We start from the raw sequence: 24270 nt of genomic DNA, 5'->3' as shown, positions 1-24270 counted from the left end.
TAGCAAACAGTGATGTAAGATAACACACACAAAACAAATTCTGTCTTGCACATCTAGTTACAATTATTTATTCTTAATTTCTACTGGCCTGTTTGAGCCCAGATCAGAGTAACAGGACACAACAGATGAGTAAGGCTATTGGAAAGAAAGCACAGCTGCCTTTACACATGTAACGTGACTTTGGAGACAAGCAGAAAATGTGGGGAAAGAAGGGTATGTGATTAGACAAGCAAGTCTGCCAGCATCCATTCTACCTGTGCTCATCACGTGTCACCATCACACCCACTGATGAATGTCCAGCATGGAGATCTGAGTAACTACTCAAGGACACAAAGTTCATCCATCAATTGTAGAAAGAAAGGTATTTCAAGCCAGATTTTGCCGCACGCCAAGATTATTTTGGGAAATGGCTCTCCAGTAAATCGTGCCTGGGTTCTCATTTCTGTCTTCACTCTCTTGTAAAGAAGAACGGCTGACTGGATTTCAGGACCATCCCTCCCCGCTGCTCAGCTCTGCCACTGGAATTCACACATTCCCAGGGCAGCACTGAAGGCTGTTTCCCTTTCTTCATTCACTCCATGCACTGGAAATCCTATCTGGGCAAAGAGGGAGGGAGTAGAAACTGACAGCGAAAAGAAATCAAGACTGCAGCACGCTCACTTCCCTCCCTTGCATAGCTTACAGGTTTCCCTCTGAACCATGGATATTAATAGCATCTTGCCAAACTTTCTGGATGAGATTTCAAAGTGACATAATGCAAATAACGTTGAGAGAGTCACTAACCACAACCTTTGTGGAGGAAAGCCTCCATGTAAGACCTTGGAGGGGAGGGGTTTGGAACAGATTTAATTCTTGCTGGTTTTTCCTGCATCAAGTCTTTGCAAGCCTCACTCTCCTGTCTTACTCAAGTTTTAAGAATAGTAAGGCTGAAGCTACAGTCCATTAAATCTTCTCAAAACGATAACAAATCTACAGCAATATTCAGCCATGACAATGTTACTCCAAGAGACATTTGGAATACAGGCATACAGGTTATTTAATGTTATTTACCGTAAGATTAAACAAGGGATGATCTGGAACTGAAATAGGGACTGAGCTGAGTCTCTGACTTCTCTCCAACCAGCTCAGGCTAGGCTGTAACATTCTTAAGGTTTCTATCAGGACGATGCACTTCAAAATGTTTCATAAAGTGAAGTCTTTGTTGCACAGCTGCCCCTATGCCAAGCTACTGCACTCATTCCTGTGCATCTGCTATGAAAATAATTTTTATAAAATTATTTTTTATAAAATTTTTATAAATTTTGTTTTTATAAATCACCCGGTGGAGAACAGTTACCTTAGCTATCGAGGCAACCAGAAGTCAAGCTGCTCTAGCCTAGCCACGGCCACATCTTCAGAAAACAGGCCCATTATTGTATGCAGAATAACTCAGATGAAGAATGAAGAAAGTAAGGAGAGATTTTCACCCCAGTTGTGCTTATGAATTGGAACAAGGGAACACAGGTTCAAGATAAAGCAGCTGCCAGAGAGCTCCAAAAAAAGGATGTACCCTTCGGCTACACTGAGAGCTCTTCAAAAGCACTCAAGAAGTGCAAGATTGGTTTAGAAATCATGAAGTCTCTCCCTCACAGAGTGCCACACCACTTAAAAAAACCCAAACAATTCCACAGCAGTTCCCAACCCCAAAGCACAATAGAAGTCAGTGTTAACATGCATCTCTGATGATCCAAACCAATTCTGCCCCACTCCCTCTTGGCCCAAAAATATACCAGGACAGGCACACTTCTCTAGGAAAATCTCACCAGGCGGAGTATATTACAGGTGAAAATGGGCAAGGATGTGGGGAACAGGATGCACATACAGATACTGAAATTTATTGCAACTTGTGGAGCTTTGCACAAGAGGCCTTCATAGTCTTCCATACAGTCTTTACTTGCTGAGCTTACTGGAACACCACCATTGCCTTAACCTGAGCATTTTCTGCAATTACATCAACAAGAAGGTATGTAATACTATGTTAATCAAGTTTGTTTTGGAACAAAACCAGTTTATATTAATGCTCTTCCAAAAAGATTGTTACATAATAGCAATCTAGTAATGAAGTTGGAAAATATGGCAGCAATTATTCTATGCTGGAGCTTTGAGTCTGCAAGATCATAAAACCTGCATAGTAAAGGAAAACCCGTAGATTATGACTGTAACTAATTTATCAGATGTCCTTCTGTAAATAGCCTATAGCTCTGAAGACAAAAGTACCACCAAAGAAGACAAACAAAGCTCTCAGCCATCACACTATCTGGAGAGCCTTTGGATTTCCAGAACAGTTTATTTCCCAGAGACAGGAAAGCCAATGGAAGAGTGTCACAGGACTTTCTCCCTTTTTGGATAAAACCCGTGCTCATCAAATACAATACCAACCTGATGTCTGGAAGTCTATCTGGATAGGGTTAGACAAGCCATTCACTGCTTCACGCCACATGCCACCACCACCCGGAGACCAGGCAGTCACCACACAGCGATACAGCCCAGCATCTGAAATCTGGGTCTGATACATCCTGTAGCGGAACTCATTCTCCTGGACCTTCTCCAGAACCACGCCGTCCACACGAGTCTGGTCCGTCCAGTCTTCCAGCCGCACCACCGAGTCCTGGTTTAAGGAAATTATGCGAGTGGTTCCATTGGGATTTGACTGATCTGCCAGCGGTTTCTCTGCTGTAATGAGGACTGAATAGCGTGGCGTCTTGATGTTTTTTGAAGACACTTTGCAAGTCATCTCAAAGGTGTGGCCTGCCACAAAGAACGGCTTCAGTTTCACCGCCTCCACCGTCAGCATGTAATCTGAAGAGGGAAGGAAATAAGCGGCAAGGGAAGGGTTAATAAATAGTGCAGTTATTTCTGTAGCACTTTTTAAACTGCAAGGTTACTAATAAACTGCTTTTCTTTTTCTTTTTTCTGAGAAAGAAATTTACCTAAATTTATCTAAACACATGAACATCCCAGAATGCTACGCAACAGCAAGCACACTAGTAACACAACAGCTTGGGTCAAAATGCAAGGATTCAAACAAACACCAAACACTGAACAAAGCAACATGCAGGACAAAGCATGACAGAACCTCCAGGATACTTTAATTCAGGACTAGAGACTAGTCGGATGAGATGAGTCAGACAAGCCCCAGTTTTGCACTGGATCTGGAAAAGCCCCATCAGCTACAAGTTACAGGGCACTGATGAAGCACACATGACAAGTGACAAAAGCTGCTACTGACTGAATCTGCAGCACTCAGTAAAGCTTCGTTATTTCTCTTGAAAAATTTACCTTAAGAGCAACCCAGAAACATTCAGCTGAAGTTGCAAAATCGTGACAAAACTGCCAAAGTTTTTTCTTGACAAAAATGACAAGAAAGTTGGTGGTAACTCGAGAAACCACCAACCCCAGCACACTCATACACACAGCTCTGTGTTGGAAGCGGTCAGTATACCTCTGCTTCCACGTGTCCTTTTTGCTTGATTCTCATGAATTCATCCAACTATAAGCCTACAAGAAGCCTTGACATATCCCCAGCAGTTTGGCATCGAGAATGCCAGCAACACTTACTACTACGTTTCCTTCCCTTTCCTCAGCCTTCTCCAAGTCTGTGGGCTCCTCAATTCCAAGAATCCCTTAATTACAGGATTTGGGAAAATTATACATCTAGGAGCATAGCCTCAAGGCAGAAAAAGTACAAGCTCTGAGAAAAAGTACAAGCAGCTGAGAAAACAAGGAGTGCCCAAAATCACAGCTAGATAAAAGGAAAGGGAGTTGCTACTTTCCTGGCATTGTGATGAAGAGACATCCTGCACACTCAAGCACTTCCTTAGGAAAGAAAGGCTGGGGCAGAGCACACAGCTTATGACAACTTCCCATTGTAGCAGTATTGCAAGAATTGCACCTGTCCAGCTTTCTGGACAGCTTTTGCTACAGCGTATTCTAACTTCACATCCTTACAAAAAAATGGTTGCAGGCACATTAAACAAAAGACTACAGAGGTCACCTTTACACAAGGTGTGACTTCTTAGGATAATGGAAATAAATGATAGCGAGATCGTAACACTTTCCCCAAAGTGAACTAAATGAAATGATATTTATGCCCTCCCCATAACAGCAACAAGATACTTGTCAAAATTGCATTTTTCAGTGTTTTGCCTTCAAGCAGCAGTTTTCACAACGAGTAAACACAGCCCACAAGATGAGAAACCCGCTATGACAACTTTAAATCAGTACCATATAAAACAGATCGCAGTGCAAAGCTATATAAAGCAGCTGCAGGAGCAAAGAAGGCTGAGCTGCATCTAGTGGTCTGGCTGAACAATGAATTACTCAGTGCTCCACACCAAACTCCCCTTGCACTTCCACCTGCTAAGCAGGTGGGAATCATAAGAGTTGCACATTTAAGCATCGAGGGTGCAATTACAATTGAAGTTGCATGTATGGGCATTCTCTGTTCCCCTGTGTGAGAAATCATCGTGCATCTGATTCTAGACTTCACATCTTCAGTTTTTCTTTCTGTTTCCACAAGATTCTGGTAGCACTCTGTTTATAAAGGCAGTAGCATTTAGGAGCACAACACAGACCAATGTGCCTCTTATTTTTGGAATACAGTAGATAATCATATTTTTGCCCCTAAAGCAAAAGCCCAAACAGGTAACTGTATTTCACTGCCACATATGGCTGCTTTCTAGACTTTGTAAGAAGGCTCTGGGAAAAATTCTCCTGATACAAACATTCATTGTGCTGCTAATCTTAACGTCAGAGCTGAGTCCTGGATATACACATGCTTGGTCTCATATACCTGTAACTTAAAACAAATGCCTCCATGTGATGAGAGCATTACAGATGTAGCTGAGAAGAGACAGCCCTCCTGTTCGGGCTCCAAATGCTGTATTTCAGCTACTCACAGAGCCAAGGCTCAGGAAGCAGTGCGCAGGGGAACATGCCTTGTCCCCATCAAGGATGGGCTGGACTTTGTTCCCAGGTATTCTTTTTTGGCTTCCCACTTCAGAGCAACAGAAAGCACTGCTTTTACTGATTATCTTTATTACGGAAGACAGAAGAGGTGGCAACACGAAACAGCAGCAGAAATGCCATCTGTAGTATCAGTGGAAGAAAACACTGAGGAGTGGCAATGCAGCTGGAGAACAGCGGTTGAATTCAAAGAGGTTAGGAATTAAGAAGTGAACAAAGAACTGGCAGAGATCCTTCTGGAAGGCCTTGCAACAGATTTTCCCTTATAAAAACCCATTCATCCTTCGGCTGGATGAATACTACAGCAGGTAGAGGCAGATTCTCTTATCTAAACACATACAAACCCTGAACAACAACAGAGGAAAAAGAAAAAAAAAAAAACCCAGCATCCACGGGTGCTAAAGTGCTTCTTTTTTTTCAAGGAAACAAAAGAGAGGCCAGAGAAGCTATTTTCTTCCAAGAACTACAGCCTGAGATAGCTTCTCAAATCTTCTGAGAATTGCCAAGAAAGTAATTGTCCATGCCTTGACCACTACCATGCATACTTGCCCCTTAGCACACACTGCATCCTGGGCAGGGTCACAACTCCGTCTTGAAGAGCGAAAGCATGACAGAGCACGTCCCTGCCCATCACACACAGGAGGCTGCATTCTGCAGAGTTTGTGTCAGAAAGCATCAGGAGAAGAGATCCTAAGTAAACCCATCTTCAAAGCTTATAACCAGTTTGGGAGCTAATCCAAGACAGAGGGCTAGCAGCAGAAATCCTAGCCAAAAGATTCAGATCAAATTTGAGTAATAAACTGCATTTTGGAGCATGGCAGCACAGGCTTCACCTTCCATCACCAGCCGCTCGATGCAGATAATCCACACTAATTCTCTTGTTGAGCTCTGCAACAAAGTGTATGCTCGGCTTCGAGCGTGCTGCCTGGGTAATGACAGAAAACAGTTCTAACCTAATTGAAGCAAGCCAAACTGCTAGTGAAGCCTTGCAGCTAGAGGGCAAGGAGACCACAGGAAACAACAATCACCTTCCCTGTCTTCCGCCGACTCCAGTCTGAAAAGAAGCACAACACAACTGGCAGTAATCTCAGAGACTAATGTCTTGTCAGCAGCATCAAGTAACACCATTTCAATATTCGTAAAGGCTTTTTCATCCCCCAGCACACTAACTAGATGGAAAGTACAGGGAACGCAACAGACATTAAGGTAATGACAGTTTTGCCTTTGTAGGAAGAGGCGGCTGCACAACACCCTGAGGTACAATTGTGGCTCCAATGGCTCAGATACCAAGAGCTCTGAAAATACAGCCTCCACACTGCAGCCTCCACCACGGCCTGATAAACTGATACGCCAGGCAACTGCTCTCCTCACTGCTGCACACACACAGCTGTGCCACTTCTTTGCCTAACAGCCGAGCAGATCAGAGAGCAGCCAGGAGGTGTCCAGCCACTTCTGACTGGTGCTTGTACCCCTAGCTTAGTGCATTCGTTCCTTCTTAGATCCAAACAGGCACCTAACGTAGCAATGTGGTGCCATGGGTATGGAAATTGCTTTGCTCAAAAGAAACTGCACATCTGTACTGTGCAGTGCCTACTGTACACAAGCAATTGCAAAAAGTGAGTGCAAGAGATATCACCTGCTCTCTATTCAAAGGAATTTCTGAAAGAGGAAGATATTCTTGCTCTGCGCTGAACTTAATGGAGAGTGCCAAGCAAACATTTAGGACAAGTAACATTGTGCTGAATACAATTACTTTGTAAATTAAAGACAGAAGTATTAAGAAAACCCCAAATAATAGTATCTTTGGGATATGGAGTTTCAATTAAAAGATAATGTTCCTTGCAAAGGCTTTCACACAGATCCAGAGCTGACAACACTGCTTCAAGAAAATTCTGCATTCCCTTGCAAACAGCAACTTCATTTTACATGCTGGCAGTATTTGCACTCAAACTGATAAAGAATTTTTTTTTTTAAATTACCAAACTTCCATGTTCAAAATAATCTATAAAACCAAACTTTCCCTCTCTTCCTCTATAAGTACAGATTCCAATAAATATATAAGCTAAAAACAATACTATAATTTATGTGTTCTTTTTTTTTTTTTTGTGAGATAAAGATGCTTTCTTCCTTCTTACCTTTGGTGAGGGACAGAGAGTAAAAGAAAAAGGCAAAGAAACAGAAATGAGACAGAGCGTGTCAAAAACAGTGGTGATGTGTGATAGTGGTTGGCTGCATTTGCAAAGCTGAATAAGCAGAAAGACACATGAGCATTATTGGTCCCAGCAGAATAGAATAGAAAAAGAGGATAAAAAGCCTCAAGTGCAAAAGGCAAGCATACAATTTATTATAAAATGAGGAAAAGGGACTTTGACATCTTCATTTGACATTTACATCTCAAGAAAGGGCCTCCTTATCCTGAACACCCCTCATTACTGACCGTCTCACAGCTGCAACAAAAATTATTTTGTCTTTCTCAAAAACTCAAGAATGTCTTTTCCAAATTGGGATCATTCTAAAGTCTCCTCCCTCTGTTTTCCCTTCCCCCAGCACTGCTCTGAAGTTAATACAGACAATGCAAATAATGAAATAGTTGGAAGAAAAGCTTCTACATAGGCACTAGCTATCCAAGGAAGAGGCAAATTTTGGTTCTCTCCTTAGGCAAACACATGGGAGCCTGTCTGCTTGCTTTTATAAGCACTGGGAGCAGTTAGGGACTCAAATCACCAGAGATACTTATCAAAACAACACAGAGCAGAGGCAGCAGCAGATTAACTCCTTCATAGCTTCATAGTTACTGGCTACAGCACAAGGCTAACAAGTCCTGCCTGGAGCTCACAGATCTGGCTAATGCAGGGAATGCAAAAAAAGGCATCTGCAGTCAGATTGCTGCAAAGCGGGGGTATGGAAGGGAATCAGGGAAAAGCAAATGTACATATTTCCCCCTCTACATACACACAACATGTTTTCTCAGGAGGAAAAGGGAGTCTGTGTAGGATTTTGCTTTCACATCATAAATCCCCTAACTCCAAGTTTTGCTAACAAATGTACTTTTCAGCTTGGGGACTATAACATTTGCATTTGTGATGCAAAATTAGCAGAGATTTTGGAACAAAACCAGGAACAAGGGAACGTTCACACCTGTCATGGTTTGTTTTCCCACAGGAATGTCAACACAGGCTGAGACTTTTCAACTCCAGCTGGTTTCTCTAGCTGCTCTGAAGGCAACCATCCATTACGCGTGCATGCACATGCACACACACAGACACACAGTGTTATGGCATATTTGAACTAATTGTGACCAGTACTCAGCATCTATGAGAGATCTCACTCCTGCTAGAGAATTCTATCGGGGCAAATTCAGCTTAGCTAAGCACCGAGATTTTGCCAAAGATGCTACATCCTAAACTATCCTACTTCTTCCTTCCCCATCTAACAGACTCCTCTCGTATGACTTCATGCTTAAGCCAAAAGGCTGAATGCACTCACTTTAAACTAGCATTCAGTGGTTCAGGTGCCTTCGCTTAGCTCTTCAGAAATGCTCCCAAAGACAGTTTAAACACTGATCTGAGGTAGTTCATTCCTGCTTAAAAAGGGCCAAGATCCAAACAAAGCACTTCTTTTTTTAATTACTATTTCATTTTTATGCTCTTGTACCACTACAACCAAACTTCTTCAAAAGTGCTGACTGAACACGTGCTCGTAAATATAAGGTGGAAGAGATGGAAAACAAACTCCCACAATCAAATCAGCAACCAAAGAAGACAAGGTGAGTGACATTCCCTTTTTTAACACACATCACTCTGTTGCTACCAATGAGATGCATCCTAGCGAGACCAAAACACTGAATCATGAAAGTGAGCAGTGACCCCAGCATCACTGCCAGATACTGCCTGCCACAATGACAGCCTACTTCCTGCAAGTCTCTGTGCAGTTTGATATATCTGTTTTGTGCTTCCTCTTCAAATTGTTGCATGAAAGTGGTTTGTACTGCTAAGTATTTACTGCCAAAAACAGAAGCCTTTACGCAAGCCAATAGGATTTTTTCTTCTTCACAACAAAGAGCTATATTCCAAAGCCCATTAGCAGGCCTTCTGGTTGATGGACTTACTCAAGAGAAAAATATCTTAGCTGCCCAGGTCTTCCAGTGAATAGGTGCAAGGTTCCTACCTTGTGTAGCCCAAAAAATGGGGACAGAAGCAGAAGTCACATCTTTGCTCTTTATCCAGCTGTTGTTGCGGTGCCGGCTCCACGCAGAGACGACACAGAAATAATCCCCTCTGTCATTTTCTGAAGTCCACTGGATCCGTAAACTGAAGGTGTCAAAAGCCTTTTTGGAGAAGATTATTTCCCCATTTTGAGTCCTCTCTCTGCTCCTGTCCCCAAGCAGCAGAGTCCAGTCTGCATCCATAGTGGCCAGGAGCTCCTCTGCCACCACATCATCACTGAGCAAGTGCCGCCGGTAGTACCAGGAAACTGAGAAGCGGATGTCTGCCTCGGTGTCCTGCACATTTGTGATCCTGCACTCCAGCTCTGTGGGGTCATCAGAAAACTTGGGTGTTTTGGAAGCATTCAGAAACACCTCATAATCTGGCTCTGCAGAAGAAAAAAACAACAGAAGTGAGAACGGCAAGCAGAAAGGAGAAAGCAGCAGAGCTTAATACTGAGTAAGGTACTGCTAACATCCAGTCTGAGACAGCACCTGACATAAAGGCCAAGTGCCAAAACTTGTACTTTTCTTACAAGTCCTGGGAATTGTGAATGCGGACTTCAGCTCTCAGACACGTACTGGTCTGAAGTAAGCCTCTCTGGGCCTACATTTCCAAACAGGATCTCTTGCCTCGTATGTTTGGTCAGACCATTTCAGAAAAATCAGGACAAAGTGATCTTATTGAGTTAAATCATACCCCATTCTTCAGGACCTGAGAAGCCACAGTCTGGATTCAGTTTCAGACCTACAGTCATCTCTGTCTAAAGACCTGCACTGCAAAGCCACAAGGCTGGAAACTCTTAAGCTTGAAAAGGTGCATCTGAAATGCATGGGTTAAAAAAAAAAAAACAAAAAAAAAAAAACAAAAAAAAAAAAACAACACCAAAAAGAAGGGCTGTTGTATTTAAATCCAAAATTGTTGGCTGTCCAGGAGGAGACAAGGCAGCCCCATGACCATTTTCTCTCAATGCAGATAGTGAAGAAAAAAGATTATGGCAAAGACCTCTTTCCACAAAAGAAATGCACGTTTATTTATTTACTAGTATTAGAATATTTGTCTCTCTTGCTGTCTACTATTATTCAGAAAGAAGACCGGCCTTCCAACTGCTCAGCCAACACTGATCACATGGATTTGATAATGTAAGTGCATTCAGTGTTCTGTATTTATTTCTTGCTTTATGCTGTACTTGGCATTTTGCCCTCCCAGAAACAATTAACCGAAGCTATAATTGGGACAGAGAAGGCAATCCAAGGCTGAAACTTAGACTTAGCTCACCAGCAAGCCAGGATAATAAAATATCTTAATAGAGCTGCTGCACTAATGTGTGTGCACACGCACTTCTGGACTTCAGTTGCAAACAACAGAAACAATTCTACTCAAGCAACTTGGAGCTGCTATGCCCGTTTGAAGAAAGGACCTCCACCCATTAAGTGCTATGCACGCAGGCATGCAGTGTCCTTGCATCTAGCAAGAACAAGGGCATCCATACAGACTGGACACTGGAGCATATAAATCACTTTCTGCAGCACTGAGTAACACAAAAGCTTGAAAGTACCATTTACCTAAGCCAGTAACACTTACAACTAGTAGCAGTACAATAAAGCTATATCAGCATACACTTTGCCATTCTGTGAAGCTCTTCTGACCATGCACCTCTGATCATTAGCCTACTTAGTACTTATTAGGATGCCTGCTGAAAGTTTTCGTACACTAGTTCTTTATTCACTATATAGAGAACCTCAGCACAGATTTGTGCAGATTCTCAGTGTAAGTAATACAAAGGAAAAACTTACACAATCCCTCTGCTGCAACCAAGTCATAGATTATTAATGGTGGTCAAACTCCATTTCTGCTATAAGTAAATGCCTACAGATCCTACCACTACATTGCCCTTCCTGTTTCACTCACAAAAGACTACACTTGTCCAAGGCCTCACCATACATTGCCCCTCCCCCTCTCCCTCTTCTTCCTCACCAAAAAAGAACACAGTCAACATCAATTAACATTTTCACAGCAACAAAGATGAAGAAAGCAGAAACTCTTCTCAAGTTAGGAATAAAGGAGGGGAAAAGCTGCAAGAAACTCAAGTTCTTTGATAATCACTTCAGGTAGCTTTATTTGTGGGGAGGAAAAGGACCGCTAAGCAGAGAGTTTGGGATTTGACACCACTCCAGATAGGCGCTTCACCCTGACAGACATTCAAGCAGAGGATTTAGAAAGAATAAAAGGCTGGCTGGATAAACCTCATTCCTCCGCTCTGTCAGCTGTCAAAGAGCAGCCTCACTGACAGTTCAATGACTTAATACCCCAGCAGCTCTTAACTTCCATAAAGACGAGGAGTTGGTGAATTCTGGATGCAGCTGAGAACCTCAAACACTGAAAAATTATTCTACTTCCCTCACCCTAGCAACCAAGCACCTGCTGAATAATAGATTTTATTTTCTCCTGTCCCCATATAACATCCAATTGGAATTGAAAGAGTAAGGAATAGTTCCACAGGCACCAGCAATACCATACAGTATGCAAATATGCAGAGTACCTGTACATGCATGAGCATGTGTATGTATACATGTGAACACATGGGGGAAGGAGAGAGCACTCACAGCTTGTATGTATAACTTGAATGGCTGAATGAAAATGGGAAATGAAGACCGATATCACTCGTGCACTTCTAGCACACGTTACAAGTATGCAAGAAAGAGGCATGGCTATATTGCTCTGTACAATGCTAAAATGCAAAATGTAAAGTCATTGTTACCGGTGTTTAATCTTGTTTTATTTCTGAAAACCAGTCTTCAGAGTAGGCCCTTTCATACACTGACCCTGACCGAATCCTGTGTCTCCACCCAGGATGAGCTCACTTTTGTAACTTGATGGTACTATCAGCCCCTGATTACAAGAGGCTCCAAACAGGTATGTAAGCAAGAGTTTTGGCACAGATAATTGCATCCAGTGAAAGCTGCTGGGAATGTCAAGTACAACAGCTCTGCCAGTTTTCCTCCAGTTCACATCCAAATTTGTTCATGCTTCCAATACAAGCAATACTTCATGACTTGAAGCAGGTGGAAATGCCTCGCCCACAACACTTTGCAGCACCATCCTGAGTTGCACTGCTTCCAAAGTGAAGTTATTCTCTCTTCATGAGTAAACTAGGAGATAGGTCTAGATATTTCAGCCTACCTATTCTATCTCTACAAAGGTAGGCTTTTTAGGAGTTTTCCCAGAGTTTGATTTTTGCTCCCAAGCTACTTTGCTTGTAGGGATTATTTCCTGCTCTGGAGACACTCAAGAAGCACCTGGATGCTTTCCTGCATAACCTACTGTAGGGAAACTGAGTTAGCAGCATTCAACGATCTCCAGAGGTCACTTCCAACACCTACAATTCTGTTGTATTTGCATAAAGAGATACAGTCAACATTTAACGTTCAGCAAGGATGGTATGAAGTAAAAACCTCACTGTCTTCAGCATGTACATGTCCCACTGGATCTCCAAAACACATTATTCTCAGGACAGGGTGTATGGAAAGATGTTGCCAGCCTGTTCTAGTAGGTCAGGTAGATCAGACAAGCCTGTTAAGCCTCTGACCTCTGGTTTCTGTCCCCTGTTCAGTTTAAGTTCAAGAAGTTGCAAATGAAGAATAAATGCTACAAACAGCCCCTCCTAGCCAGTCCCTTGCAAAAATAAGTAAGTAAATAAATAAATAAATAAAGGACAATGAGGAAAATCTGTTCTAATGACCACTATGCTAATCAACAGTTCCAGAATTATGTTAGTTCTTAGTCAAGTCTGCCTCATTCGCTCACAGTAATCAATAGGTAAAGTGGTCTACTAAAATGAACCTCTCTTGAAGAAAGAAAATAAAGCAGCATAAAATCCTCCCCCATCCTAAATCCATCAGCAAGATAGGGTCTGTCTCTAGCAATAAAACAAACAAAAAGCCAAACAACTTTGGAAGCTATTAGAGACCATTATGTAGTTTGCATTATAAATAACTTTTACAGCATACAAGTCACAAAAATCATGGGAATCACCTGATACCACTCTGTTTGGAACTCTGAGAGAATGCCTGCTGCTGTGCCAGAGCCCCACTGACAGTGTGAGGGAGATGAAAGGGGACAGCATGACACCATGGGCAGCTTTAGCCCTTAAGAGCCCAGGCTCTTAAGTTCTGTTTTCCAGTTACAGCCTGTTCAGTGACATCAGAAAATGGGGTGTGGGGGTGAGACATGCAGTTAGAGATTTTAAAATCCCATTGTATACAAATCCCAAACTCCACAGAATAGATCAGTACGTTTTCATATCTGAGAGATAGATATGCTACATACAGGTGATAAATGCAAACATGGTAAGAACTTGCCCAGAAGAGATCCAATGAAGTTTGAAAACAAAATCACTCACCTAATGCTGTCACCACCACACTGACCGGTGCAGATGTCCTCTCCACCACTTTGTGCCAGCTCCCGTTGTGCAGGGGCACCCAGACAGCTGCTTGGCAAAAGTAGTACCCAGAGTCTTCCACATCCACATCACGCACCAACAGGCGATAGGAGTTCCTATCTACATGGCTCAGACTGATAAGAGTTGAATCACTGACAACAGAATCATGGTCCATGCTCAACAAAACCTGAGCATCTGACAAGGTATCATCGGGTGACTCAGAGAAATACCACGTCACTTCAGCTTGGAAAATACCACTCCTATCTGTTGTGATGTTGCAGGTAAGATCCAGGGAGTCTCTTTCAGTCACAGACAGATTGCTTGTTGAGATGAGCACATCTAGAGCTTGGAAAAGAAGAGACAAAAATGCAAGCAAAAAAATAAAACACTGTTTTGTATGTTCCAAACGCAGAATATACACATCACCTTCAAATAGCAGGAAAACAAAAAGGTTTCTCTTTCTCACAGGGGGTTGAGGTGTTTTGGGACTATCTCTCAGAAGAGAAAATGCTCACTGAAATCACAAGAAACTATATTAGAACTCAATTTATATCTGCTGAAATGGTTTTGAGCTCACTGATGAGAACAGATATAGATGTGCAGCAGCTATGGCCACATGTTGAAGTTCTGACTGACCACTGGTGTGTTGCAGAAGCAAGAAAGGGAAGCAAACAGATGGCAGCAATAATGACTTATCCTGCTAACTCACAGCTTAATGCTGTGACCAACACACTCCGGAGACTTTAAAACAATGACAACAGCTACTTAAAAACACATTTAACAAACTCTTCTCATGGCTAGTGACTATTTTTAACCTACAGCACACATGGTCAGCTTCAAATGGGGCCCTCTGCATTCTGTAGTTTACTAAGCTGGATAGAATGTAAGTATCAAGACTAGGAATAGAAAACCTAGTGGTAAGCCTAGTGGTAGCGGTATAATAGAAAACCTAGTGGTAAGCCTAGTGGTAAGCCTAAGCTGCAAGCACTCTTTGTAAACCCCAGTGCAAATCATTCACAAATTACCTGGCCCCCTGTATGGGAACTGTGGAGTCAGCCTGAACCACTGATTGATCACCTGGGGAAAGGACCGGTCAGCCCTGGGAGCACAGGTGAAGGCAATTCAGCTGTGTGATCAGAACAGGGTGGAGCCTGGCTGCACCTCTCTTAGATCTCATTTAAAGCCTGACTGCTGCTTTTTGGAGACCCCTCCTTGGTGGAGCTTTCCCCTGCAAACCTGGAATCTTCTGATGTGGGTAAGCAATCTTCTTCCCTTCCTTTATAGCATCTTTCTATTATGCTGATCCTTTGTCATTACACCTCTGGTGAAACACCTTTTCCCATCATAATGATCTGTCCAATTGCTACACCCCCACCTTTTAACTTGCTAGTTAACTTGCATTCTACATTGTCCAAATTAGACTTGGATCTCAGAGCAGCACCACCTCCACAGTATATAATGCACTTCTCCTTCAAACATCTTAATTAAAGCCAGCAGACTGGGCTGCTACAGAAGTAGCTGTCCTCAGTAGTTACACGATTCCTACCTTAAACAGACAGGTAACAGCAGATCAGGGATTTACACATAAAACCATGTTGTAAGCACATAATACATACCCACCTGTAAAAGCTTTCTAGGACGATCATCAGGAATGAAAGACAGAAAGCTAGAGCCAAAGTGAATTTTGAATGGCCACAACTATGGCCATCAAAACCAAGCAGTGCTCACTGCTCACCACCTGATAGTGCAGAAAGCCAAGTCTCCTATCTGATGAGTGTCTTATTGAGACTTCCCTCATTAGGACTGGAAACAGTAGGAAAGCCTAATTAATTTAATAGACTAATGTCAGAATATAAATTAAGATTCCTCTGCAAGGTTAAGAACAGCATTTCAGCATGGAGCACTTCTGCCTTCATGCATCAGTCACAAGCATTCAGAACCTGGTGGTATAACCATGGAGAGGGAATCTGAGAGAACTTATTAAAATGTGCTTTCTCAAGGCACCTTTTTTGCTTACAGGAAGGGCTGAAGTGAGCCTGAAGGGCTCACTTAGGGTTACATCCCTGTTATGCAAGGCACTATTAGAAAAACACATATAAAGTCAGGTCCAAAGGTTGTGATTTAAGGAGATGAATGTAGTAGGAAGGTAGGTAGAGTACCAGAGGCAAGAAACAGAGTTACAAAAGCTGTGCTACTTATACAAGTAATTAGATACCAGCCTTTGCATTACATTTAAAAAAAAAAAGACTTTTTTGAATTATTTCTACAAATTAAATTTATTGTAGAATTTATAGCAGTTAAGAGGGGAACCGGAAAGCCAGAAAGCTCTCATGCTCCTGACAAAGTTCCAGTGCTGTTCCAGTGCTAATTACTGAGCTGAAAATGAAGGCCAAAAAAATCCAGGCCAAACAGAAAAAAAGAAAAACCCAAGTATACAAACACTGAAAACCTCCCCCATTAGTTACTGCTAGCTGTGGCTTAAATAGGTAGCATTTAATCAGTTTCTGAAAACAGGATGACGATGGCCAGAACACTCTCCACAAGTGCAAGAAAATAGATGCTTACAGCTCTTAATTAGCAACCCTGGCTCAGCAGATACTACTTGCAAGCTTTTACTGTTTAACAGACACCTTGAAAAGAAGGGGCAGATTGGTCCTGTCCAATTTCACAAGCTAAGTACTGTCAGAATACTAAAACTACATCCAAATGAGCCAATCAAAATTCAGCAGTTCTGAGTTTTCCCTACACTGTCTGCAAGACTACAAAAATGAAAATATATCTTTATTGTATGAACACTTGAAAATACTGTCATAACCTCATTTCTGAGGGAGTACTGCTGCTTGTTTTTCCACCTACTGAGTGACAAGATGCATCACCTCTCATTTTCCCCCTTTACCTAGCAGCAGTAATGCTAATGCAATTAAGTGCTTAGTACAGCTCCTCCTGAAATGTATATAGACAGAGATATCAGGACATCCTCAGCACAGCTCACATATTTTTGTTTCCTAAGTCAAGCATGCAATGATGTGATTAACAGGGCCATGACAACAAAGTGGAGCAATCAGCCCAGTGATCCAGTGTAAGGTGATAGAAATCACTGGATAAATTGTCCTTTGAAATTATCCTTGCCTTTCTCCTTCCTCCCAGACTTTTTATTTTCTTTTAATACATAACATTCACATCTGTCACTGAGTCACAATCCACTTCTACAGAGGAAGCATAGCTGTTTAGTGCTATCAGACAACCCAACATTAACAAGAGCAAAGAGGGTAGGCTTGGGGTGTTGAGTAGTTGAATACAATGTTATTTAAAGAAACATATAGAACAGAATACAACATTATTTAAGAAACATAAAGAACGGAGGAAGCCTAAGATAAAAATCTTAGTCTAGGCATGTAAGAAATTCCAGTCAATTCTTCCACATCATCGTCCTCACTGCTCCCCCTCCCCCCCAAAAAAGCTAGCAAAATCATGCCAAGAATTTGATATCAACTTAGGTGTAAACAGGCCAGCTATACAAACAGCATCAAGCTCTCCTGAAGGGCGGGCTCACTCAGTTCAGCTTATCCAATTTCTGCTCTTAAAGTATGACATTCTGGACACCGCACTGCTTCAGCTGGAAGCTATGATCCCAACCCATCAGTAGCACTCACCGGTCCGTTGGATTTCCACACTTGCTATCTCCACGCTCTTCTCTTGGATCTTCTGCCATAAGCTGTCTGCCCCTCTCACCCACTCGCTCACAAGACACCTGTAGACACCCCCATCCACTGACGAGGCCTGGGACACAGACAATCGATACGTGTCATTTGCTCCTGTGTCCAAGCGGATATCTCCATTACGGTAGCGCTCTTCATAGCCAGGGCCAGGCTGGAATTTGCCTTCATGAGTTAAAGACAGGATGTCCCGCCAAGACAATCCACTTTTGATCTGCCAAGTCACATGTAGGTGAGTGTGCTCTGGTGAGGTGGTGATTGCTGAGCAGCCTAACTTGAAAGAGTCACCCTCAGACAGCTTGAGAGATGTTGAGGAACGTGCTTTTGAACCACTCACTGATAAGCCATCAGAAATCACTATTAAAAAAAAAAAAAACAAACAGAAAACACAAGCATCATAAAACAGAAGCGAGGAGAGAACACTTATCCTGATCTACTCTGATACGAAGCACCAAAAATATGAGAGGACACCGTGTCTCCAACCATTTCTTCTTCCATACAAGCATTTTCCAGGAGCAAGGAAATTAAGCTGAAAATTCATTAGTGATCCACTTTAAACAAGCCAAGACAAGCACTCAACTTCATTGACCTTCCTTCTTACTACAGCTTCTCATTCAAGCAGTATCATTCAGGTTAATCCCATCCACAAACATATTCATTTTCACAAGAATAAAAGACATAACACTAGGAATTAAAAATAAATAAATAGAAATCTCCCCATTTATTACTTAAGAATTCTAAATGACAGAGCAAGGCTAGGACATGACTGCAGAAACAATACGCTAAAGAGAAAAGGGAAGATTACTTTCTTCATACAGATTCCTAGATGATGCTATAAATAGGAGAGCACACAAGCTGTGTTTTCACCTGAAGTTAGCCCCTCTATTAAGAGGCTTAGTAACCAAAAGTATCTGCAGACATCTTAAGAAAACCCAATGCTTAGTTTTCCCATTTAAAGGGGAAAGGGTGGGGGGGACAGAGAGGGGAGAAAGGAAGGGAAAGGGAAAGGCACCTTACGTGCCATCACTACTACTGTAATTCCCAATTTTGGATTTTGCCTTTAGGAGAACTCAACAGGAAGAAAAAAAAATCACAATGCTCATAAGCAACTGAAGATCAACATTATTAGAAGTACAACTATAACTGATACCAAAAACAAACTTAGAGCACACCTCACTCTTCAGAAATACCTTTCACTTGGACCTCAGCATCATAATTTCCCTGAACGGTGGCATCAGTGCTGGGCGTGGAGCATTTGTATATCCCTTGGTCAGTTGGCTGGATGTTTCTAATCACGAGTTCCACAGCATCGTTGCTGCTCCGTCTCAGTTTGATATCCCCGCGGCCCACACGTTTTTGGTACTCCTCAGAGGTGAACGTAGAATCCCAGGTACTCACTATCCTCAAGAAATCAGTCGCCCGGGAGAACTCCCAGTCAAAGTTCTGTTCACTGGGTCCATCGTAGTCACTAACGCTGCAAGGGATCACCACCTCCGTGCCCACGACTCGAATAAGAGGGCTTTTGGGCACCCTCACAATACGTCCTCTGCAGAAAGCTACATTGGGGTATAAGGATAGAGAAAGCAGACAGTTAACGGAAGCATTACCAGGCTAGGCTTTGTCCGAAAAAAGAGCGATACAGAATATGGCTGGGCACACTCCTCAGAAAGCTAAAACTACTCAGCGCAATCTTTCCTATTAATATTTAATCTCATTGGAACAGTAGCCCTAAAAACACCATTTTTTGTGTGGGCAATCTTTATTTCATTGCTTATTTAGTAATTGTTGAACAGACTTCTGTAACCACACTTGTTTCCAACACACATTTCATCTTTGATGGAAGTCTCAGAACACGGAAGCAGGAACAGAGCATGCTCCCCCCAGAGTGCAGGAAAACATGGGGCTCAGCCTGTGTCCATTTAACTAGACAGAGACTGTCTAACTAAAAGGAGAGCAATGGCAGTGCTCTGCAGAGGGACGGCAAGGCAACGTGTTATGCCTCAGGCAAAAGTGTGAACTGCTTAAGTTAGCCAGAGGACCTGGTAAAGACATGGAAGGACACTGGTCTATTTGGCTCTGTAGCTCAAACGATAACCCCAACAGCTGGGCATGGATTTTGATGGGTTCTCACTTTCCCAAAGAGCGAACTGCTTTGATTCATAGTTCCAGCCATAGAAACTTCTTCAGTGAGGGAGGGATGCTACCTAACCCCAATCTCCAAAGAGGAACAACAAAATTCTTATGACTTCCCACTAGCTCCACATCCACAACTAAATATTTCAGCAGCATAGCAAAACAGAAGCCAGAACACTGATCTTGCTAAAACCAAGTAGACCATCATAGCAATATCAAGAGCAGTTGGACCACTGGGTTGATCTGGGATCAGGCCAAATCATGTTTAAACAAACAGCCCACACATAGGTGAAGTCCAGTAACTTACAACTGCTCATCAGCCACATTGGTAAAGCCACCAGCTAGCAACATGAACATTCATATATGTGACGAGCCTTCCCTTTGTATCTCTTGATATATTCAGTACTCAAGACTGCACACTAGAGTGGCTTAGAGCCATCATGCCACTAGGAACCCCAGGTTGGGCAATGTCACTCTCACAGAGAGAAGCCATCCCCAGGGAAGCTTGTCATAAAGAGGAGCACTGAGTGGGATGTGTTCAAAAATCAAGATCATCTGTGGGTATTTAAAAACAACATGAGGAGCTGTACACATCGAGTAGCATTATAAGATGAAAAGCAGATTTTGTCTCCAATTACAGTTCAGCAAACAGTTGAACCAAGAACTGACGCTCTCTTTACCTCTGCAGCTGATAAGAACAGGTAATTCCCAGCACATTCCTTGTTTTTCAGGCTGTTCATATGCATAGGCTCACTCCTGTAAGTTATCTTCCTGAGTGCTGTGATGTTCTATAGTCAACACAGTAAATACTCTTTCATTACACTAACACCAATCTGCATTAAAAACAGGTCTTTTACTTCACTTATACCCTTCCCAAAAAACTGTTACATACCTGATCAAGTGATGGACTAGTTTTAATAAAGAAGCTAGACTTTTCTGCATCTTCCCAGTGTGAACAGAAAAGGAAGAATCTCAACTATGTACATCTTGTTCTCAATCACAGGTGTTTAAGGGTATATCTCTAAACACAAGCACCATATATCAAAATCCAGAATATGGAAAAATAACCAAGAAAAAAAAAAAAAAGATAGTCGAAAGGCTCCAGTTACTGTATTTCTCATAGACCTTACGTTCTAGTTCCATTTAATCCTTCAACCTTTCCTTTTACAGAAAGCAGGAACAACAGGTAAGCTTCAAAGCACTGTCTGACAGCCAAAGTGGCTCTGATCACACCAGTGCAAGAAGTCAGCTCAGGATCCTGACTGAGGGCATTGCTCTTAAACACTGTCTTCTCCCTAGAAAATACTCTCCTGTGACACTAAAACAAGCAGACAACATGGTTCTGCATGCGCCTTCAGCTGCAGACCCACATACTGTGCACTGCACTAATCCAATCTAGAGGTGACAAAAGCACGGCTAATGCGGCAAGGGCAACACGTTTGTCTTCGAGATTAGCACAGACAGCTCTGTTTCTCTTCCTTCCAAGTTCACTAAAGACTCTTCGACATTAAATGAAGGTAGGGGTGATTGGCAGCTTTCTAAGAGGAGGCAGGCACAAGGGAAAGATAGAGGCACAGAGACTTGTGAGGCAGAAGCACAGAGACAGCATCACAAGCTAAGAGGATATGAACTTAATGCAAAGCAGCTGCTGTGCTCTGAGTGCCTACAGGTAAGGAGGAGTGCACGACGAATACTTCAGGGATGAGCTGCCATTTGAGTGACCCAAGAGGCTCAGAATCTAGCAAGCCATGAATCCAATGCTCTGCTTTTTGTCCTGCAGCAATCAACAGAAGAGTGTCCCTAGCTGCTAAACAAATTATGTTCTTCATCATGCATTAGAGATTAACATTTCATGTAAATGCAGCAGAAGGCATTGAGCTACAGACACCAACCTTGGAAAGAGGCAAGTTCTATTTTTCTCTGGCAGATAAACGGGAGCTTTTACAAATATTTTGTTCTTGCACTGCCCCACATTACAATCATAAACCCCCGCCTCCAACTTCCCAGAGCAAAGTTCAGCTCTTCTGAAATCTTCTTATGAGATCTTCACACTCTGTAAATTTATTGGGAACGTTTATTTTCCATGACACCTAATATATTTCAATGTTAATATAAGGTGACATGTTCTTAATGAATTCATTTGAATACCATTTAACTGTAGAAACAGATGGAGCAAGACAGAAGAGTGTATACATTAGTGACAAAACCCAACAGAACACAAACAATTTAGTATGGTAGTTTTTATGATACTGAAAAAAAAAAATAAAAATGTCTATTTACTAGGAGCTCAATAACTGGCTTGATATCATTGAGTGCAATTGTGGACATCCAATCTGTCTGAGTACAAGATTAATTGCTTAAATGCCAAACTATTTTTACAGTTATCAGATCACTGATGGAATAGCAAGGAACTATTTCCAAAACAAAAGGTGAAGTATGTATCAAGATACAACAATAAATTGGGGACTGACATATCAATAATGTAGAAGCAAAACACTCCAGACACAGCCAATGCAGTTTTGAGCTAGTTCTCGTTCCTTACCAACGCTGCATGAAGTACTTAAATTAATTTATCCCATCACCAAGATGCAACATCTTATTGCTGTCATTACATTAAACCCTTTCAAAGAAGAGAGGTATGGAAAGTTTTTAGGATAGCCAAGAAAACAGAGCAGCAAAATCACACAGGACCTATAGAACAACCATTCTGTTCAAACTTTCAACAAGCGCCAGCTCCTCAGGAGAAGAGCTGATGGGGCTTTCCTTCTACATTAGGGACATTATCATTGATGAAGAAAGTCTCCTAGGAGCCTCATCATCACACCGATTACGTATCTTCATATCATTTATGAAAGAACATGACAAGAAGTAATCTGTGGAGTTGCTCACAAGACTGGGACGGTATTCTTACTGCAAAGAACACAATTCTGCTTCAGTGCTCTCTTGTACAAGGTGCTGCCTCCAGCCCACACTAGACAGCTCTGCCTAATAAGAAACCTTGTTCTCTCGGCAGCCCAGAGAAGGAGGTCGACTTTCTACATCCTCCTTCCAAAGGAAAATGCAATGTGACATGCAGTAGGAAGCCAATTAAAGCCAAAAAAGTAAGAGCTGAAGACTCAGTAAATTGGCTCAGACTAAGAACGAGTCTCACATAGTCCAGTTCCTCAACCAAGGCAGTCACAAGAGATGTAACGACAACGTTGCTGATGCCTTTCATCCCAAAGGCATCTCAGAAGAGCTTTCTAAACAAAAGGTTGTTTCATTTGCCAACTAAATATTACCATATCTTCGAAGGAAATACAGCAACCCTTTCAAACTCACAACAGTTTATGACAGGACAAAATGCTGCAGGCAACTCTGCAAATGGTGGCAATGATTTTTCCTCTTGGAAATCCTCCATATATTTTCCACCTAAGTACCGCTTTGCTGCAGCCCTGTCTAAAGGAGGCAGCTGAACATGGACAACCCTTCTTGGGCCATACTGGAGATTGAGCGATGGATTTACCACTACGAATAGCTGCCCCTTCTGCATCCCATTTCAAGCAAAATGCCTCATCTCCCTTGGCTGTACAACACTGCTTAGCTACAGCATTTGTGAAGTCATCTTCCAAATTGGAAGGAAAGAAAAAAATTTTTTTGCATTGTTTTTGTCCCACCCCAGACATGTCCACACAAATCCTCCTCCTCTGTTCTGAGAGGAGTTGCTCAGGCCCCCAGCATTCAGGAGGCATTCAGCAATGCTTCTTAGCCAGCAGCCAGGTGCAGGACAGGCAGCATGCCATGCTTCTCCAGGGAAGGAAATCCAAGGCATACCAGCAGGACAGATTATAATCCTTATCACCAAACTCCCTCTTCTCTCCTTGCCTTCCCTCCCAGTTTTAATTATCATCAGACAGCTCCACATCAAGAATACCATATGCAACTAGCTAGGAGAAAGAAAGAAAGAAAGAAATACAACTACATTTACGATGCCTGAACACCCTTCAATGCTGTTAACACAATATATATGTATTTAAATATATAACATGGTTTTCCTAGAAGTCGCACATTTACATAAGCAGTATGATGCTTTGAGATTACCCCCATGCACACATTTTTAAATGCCATCAATTAAGTCTTCTATCCTACATTGTTTATGTAAAAGAGAAAAAGACAGGGAGATCAAGGAGAATACAAAAAATTATATTTTTTTAAGCTACCAGAAATTCAACTAACTATTTGAAATATCTTTACTGGTCTTAGAAATAAATGAGATCTCTTACCATCCCTGCATAACGTGCACCAACATCACACTCTTCTTTCCAGTGCAAAGCGACACACAGTAGGGGCTGGGATCTATTCTAGATACAGTGGTAGGCTCTTGCTTTCTTGCTACTCCTTCCATATTACAAAATTTAGATCATCCTAATCAGCAGATGCAAGCTGTCCCTTACAACCAAACAGCCTGCACTAAGGGCTCCTGTAAGCGAGACCAATTGTATCCCTGCTGTCTAAACCATAACTACTATACTAGCCTACCTGAAGCAGACAGAGCTCTGCACTTTGCAGTGCAACAGTGCTGCTACACCTCCCTGACTGCAAAACTCTCTACCTAAAAAAGGATCAGTAGACTTTTATGGCTTGAAAGATCTGCAGTGCATCATCTGAACATATCAGAGAAGAGCGAGCGAAAGAGTTCATGAGAGAGACATTTACACTGTTCTTTCCCGGGCGGCTGGGATTCTTTTTTTAGATAATGGAGAGCTCTTATCAAAAGGAATTAGCCTGGGTG

General features: G+C 42.2%; 1 protein-coding gene across 1 annotated transcript in view; it reads right to left on the bottom strand.

The window, feature by feature from the left end:
- The window catches only part of PTGFRN (prostaglandin F2 receptor inhibitor), a 65991-nt gene that overhangs the window by 19328 nt on the left and 22393 nt on the right, over positions 1 to 24270 (bottom strand). Inside the window, 5 exon segments of the mRNA XM_048968369.1 lie at positions 2419 to 2838; positions 9172 to 9597; positions 13612 to 13995; positions 17304 to 17723; positions 18557 to 18922. Of these exon segments, the coding sequence (XP_048824326.1) occupies positions 2419 to 2838; positions 9172 to 9597; positions 13612 to 13995; positions 17304 to 17723; positions 18557 to 18922 (2016 nt within the window).

The sequence above is a fragment of the Lagopus muta genome, chromosome 1, assembly GCF_023343835.1.
Source record: "Lagopus muta isolate bLagMut1 chromosome 1, bLagMut1 primary, whole genome shotgun sequence".
NCBI lineage: Eukaryota > Metazoa > Chordata > Aves > Galliformes > Phasianidae > Lagopus > Lagopus muta.
Note: the sequence above shows the minus strand (reverse complement) of the source record. Positions and strands in the feature narration are given on the sequence as shown.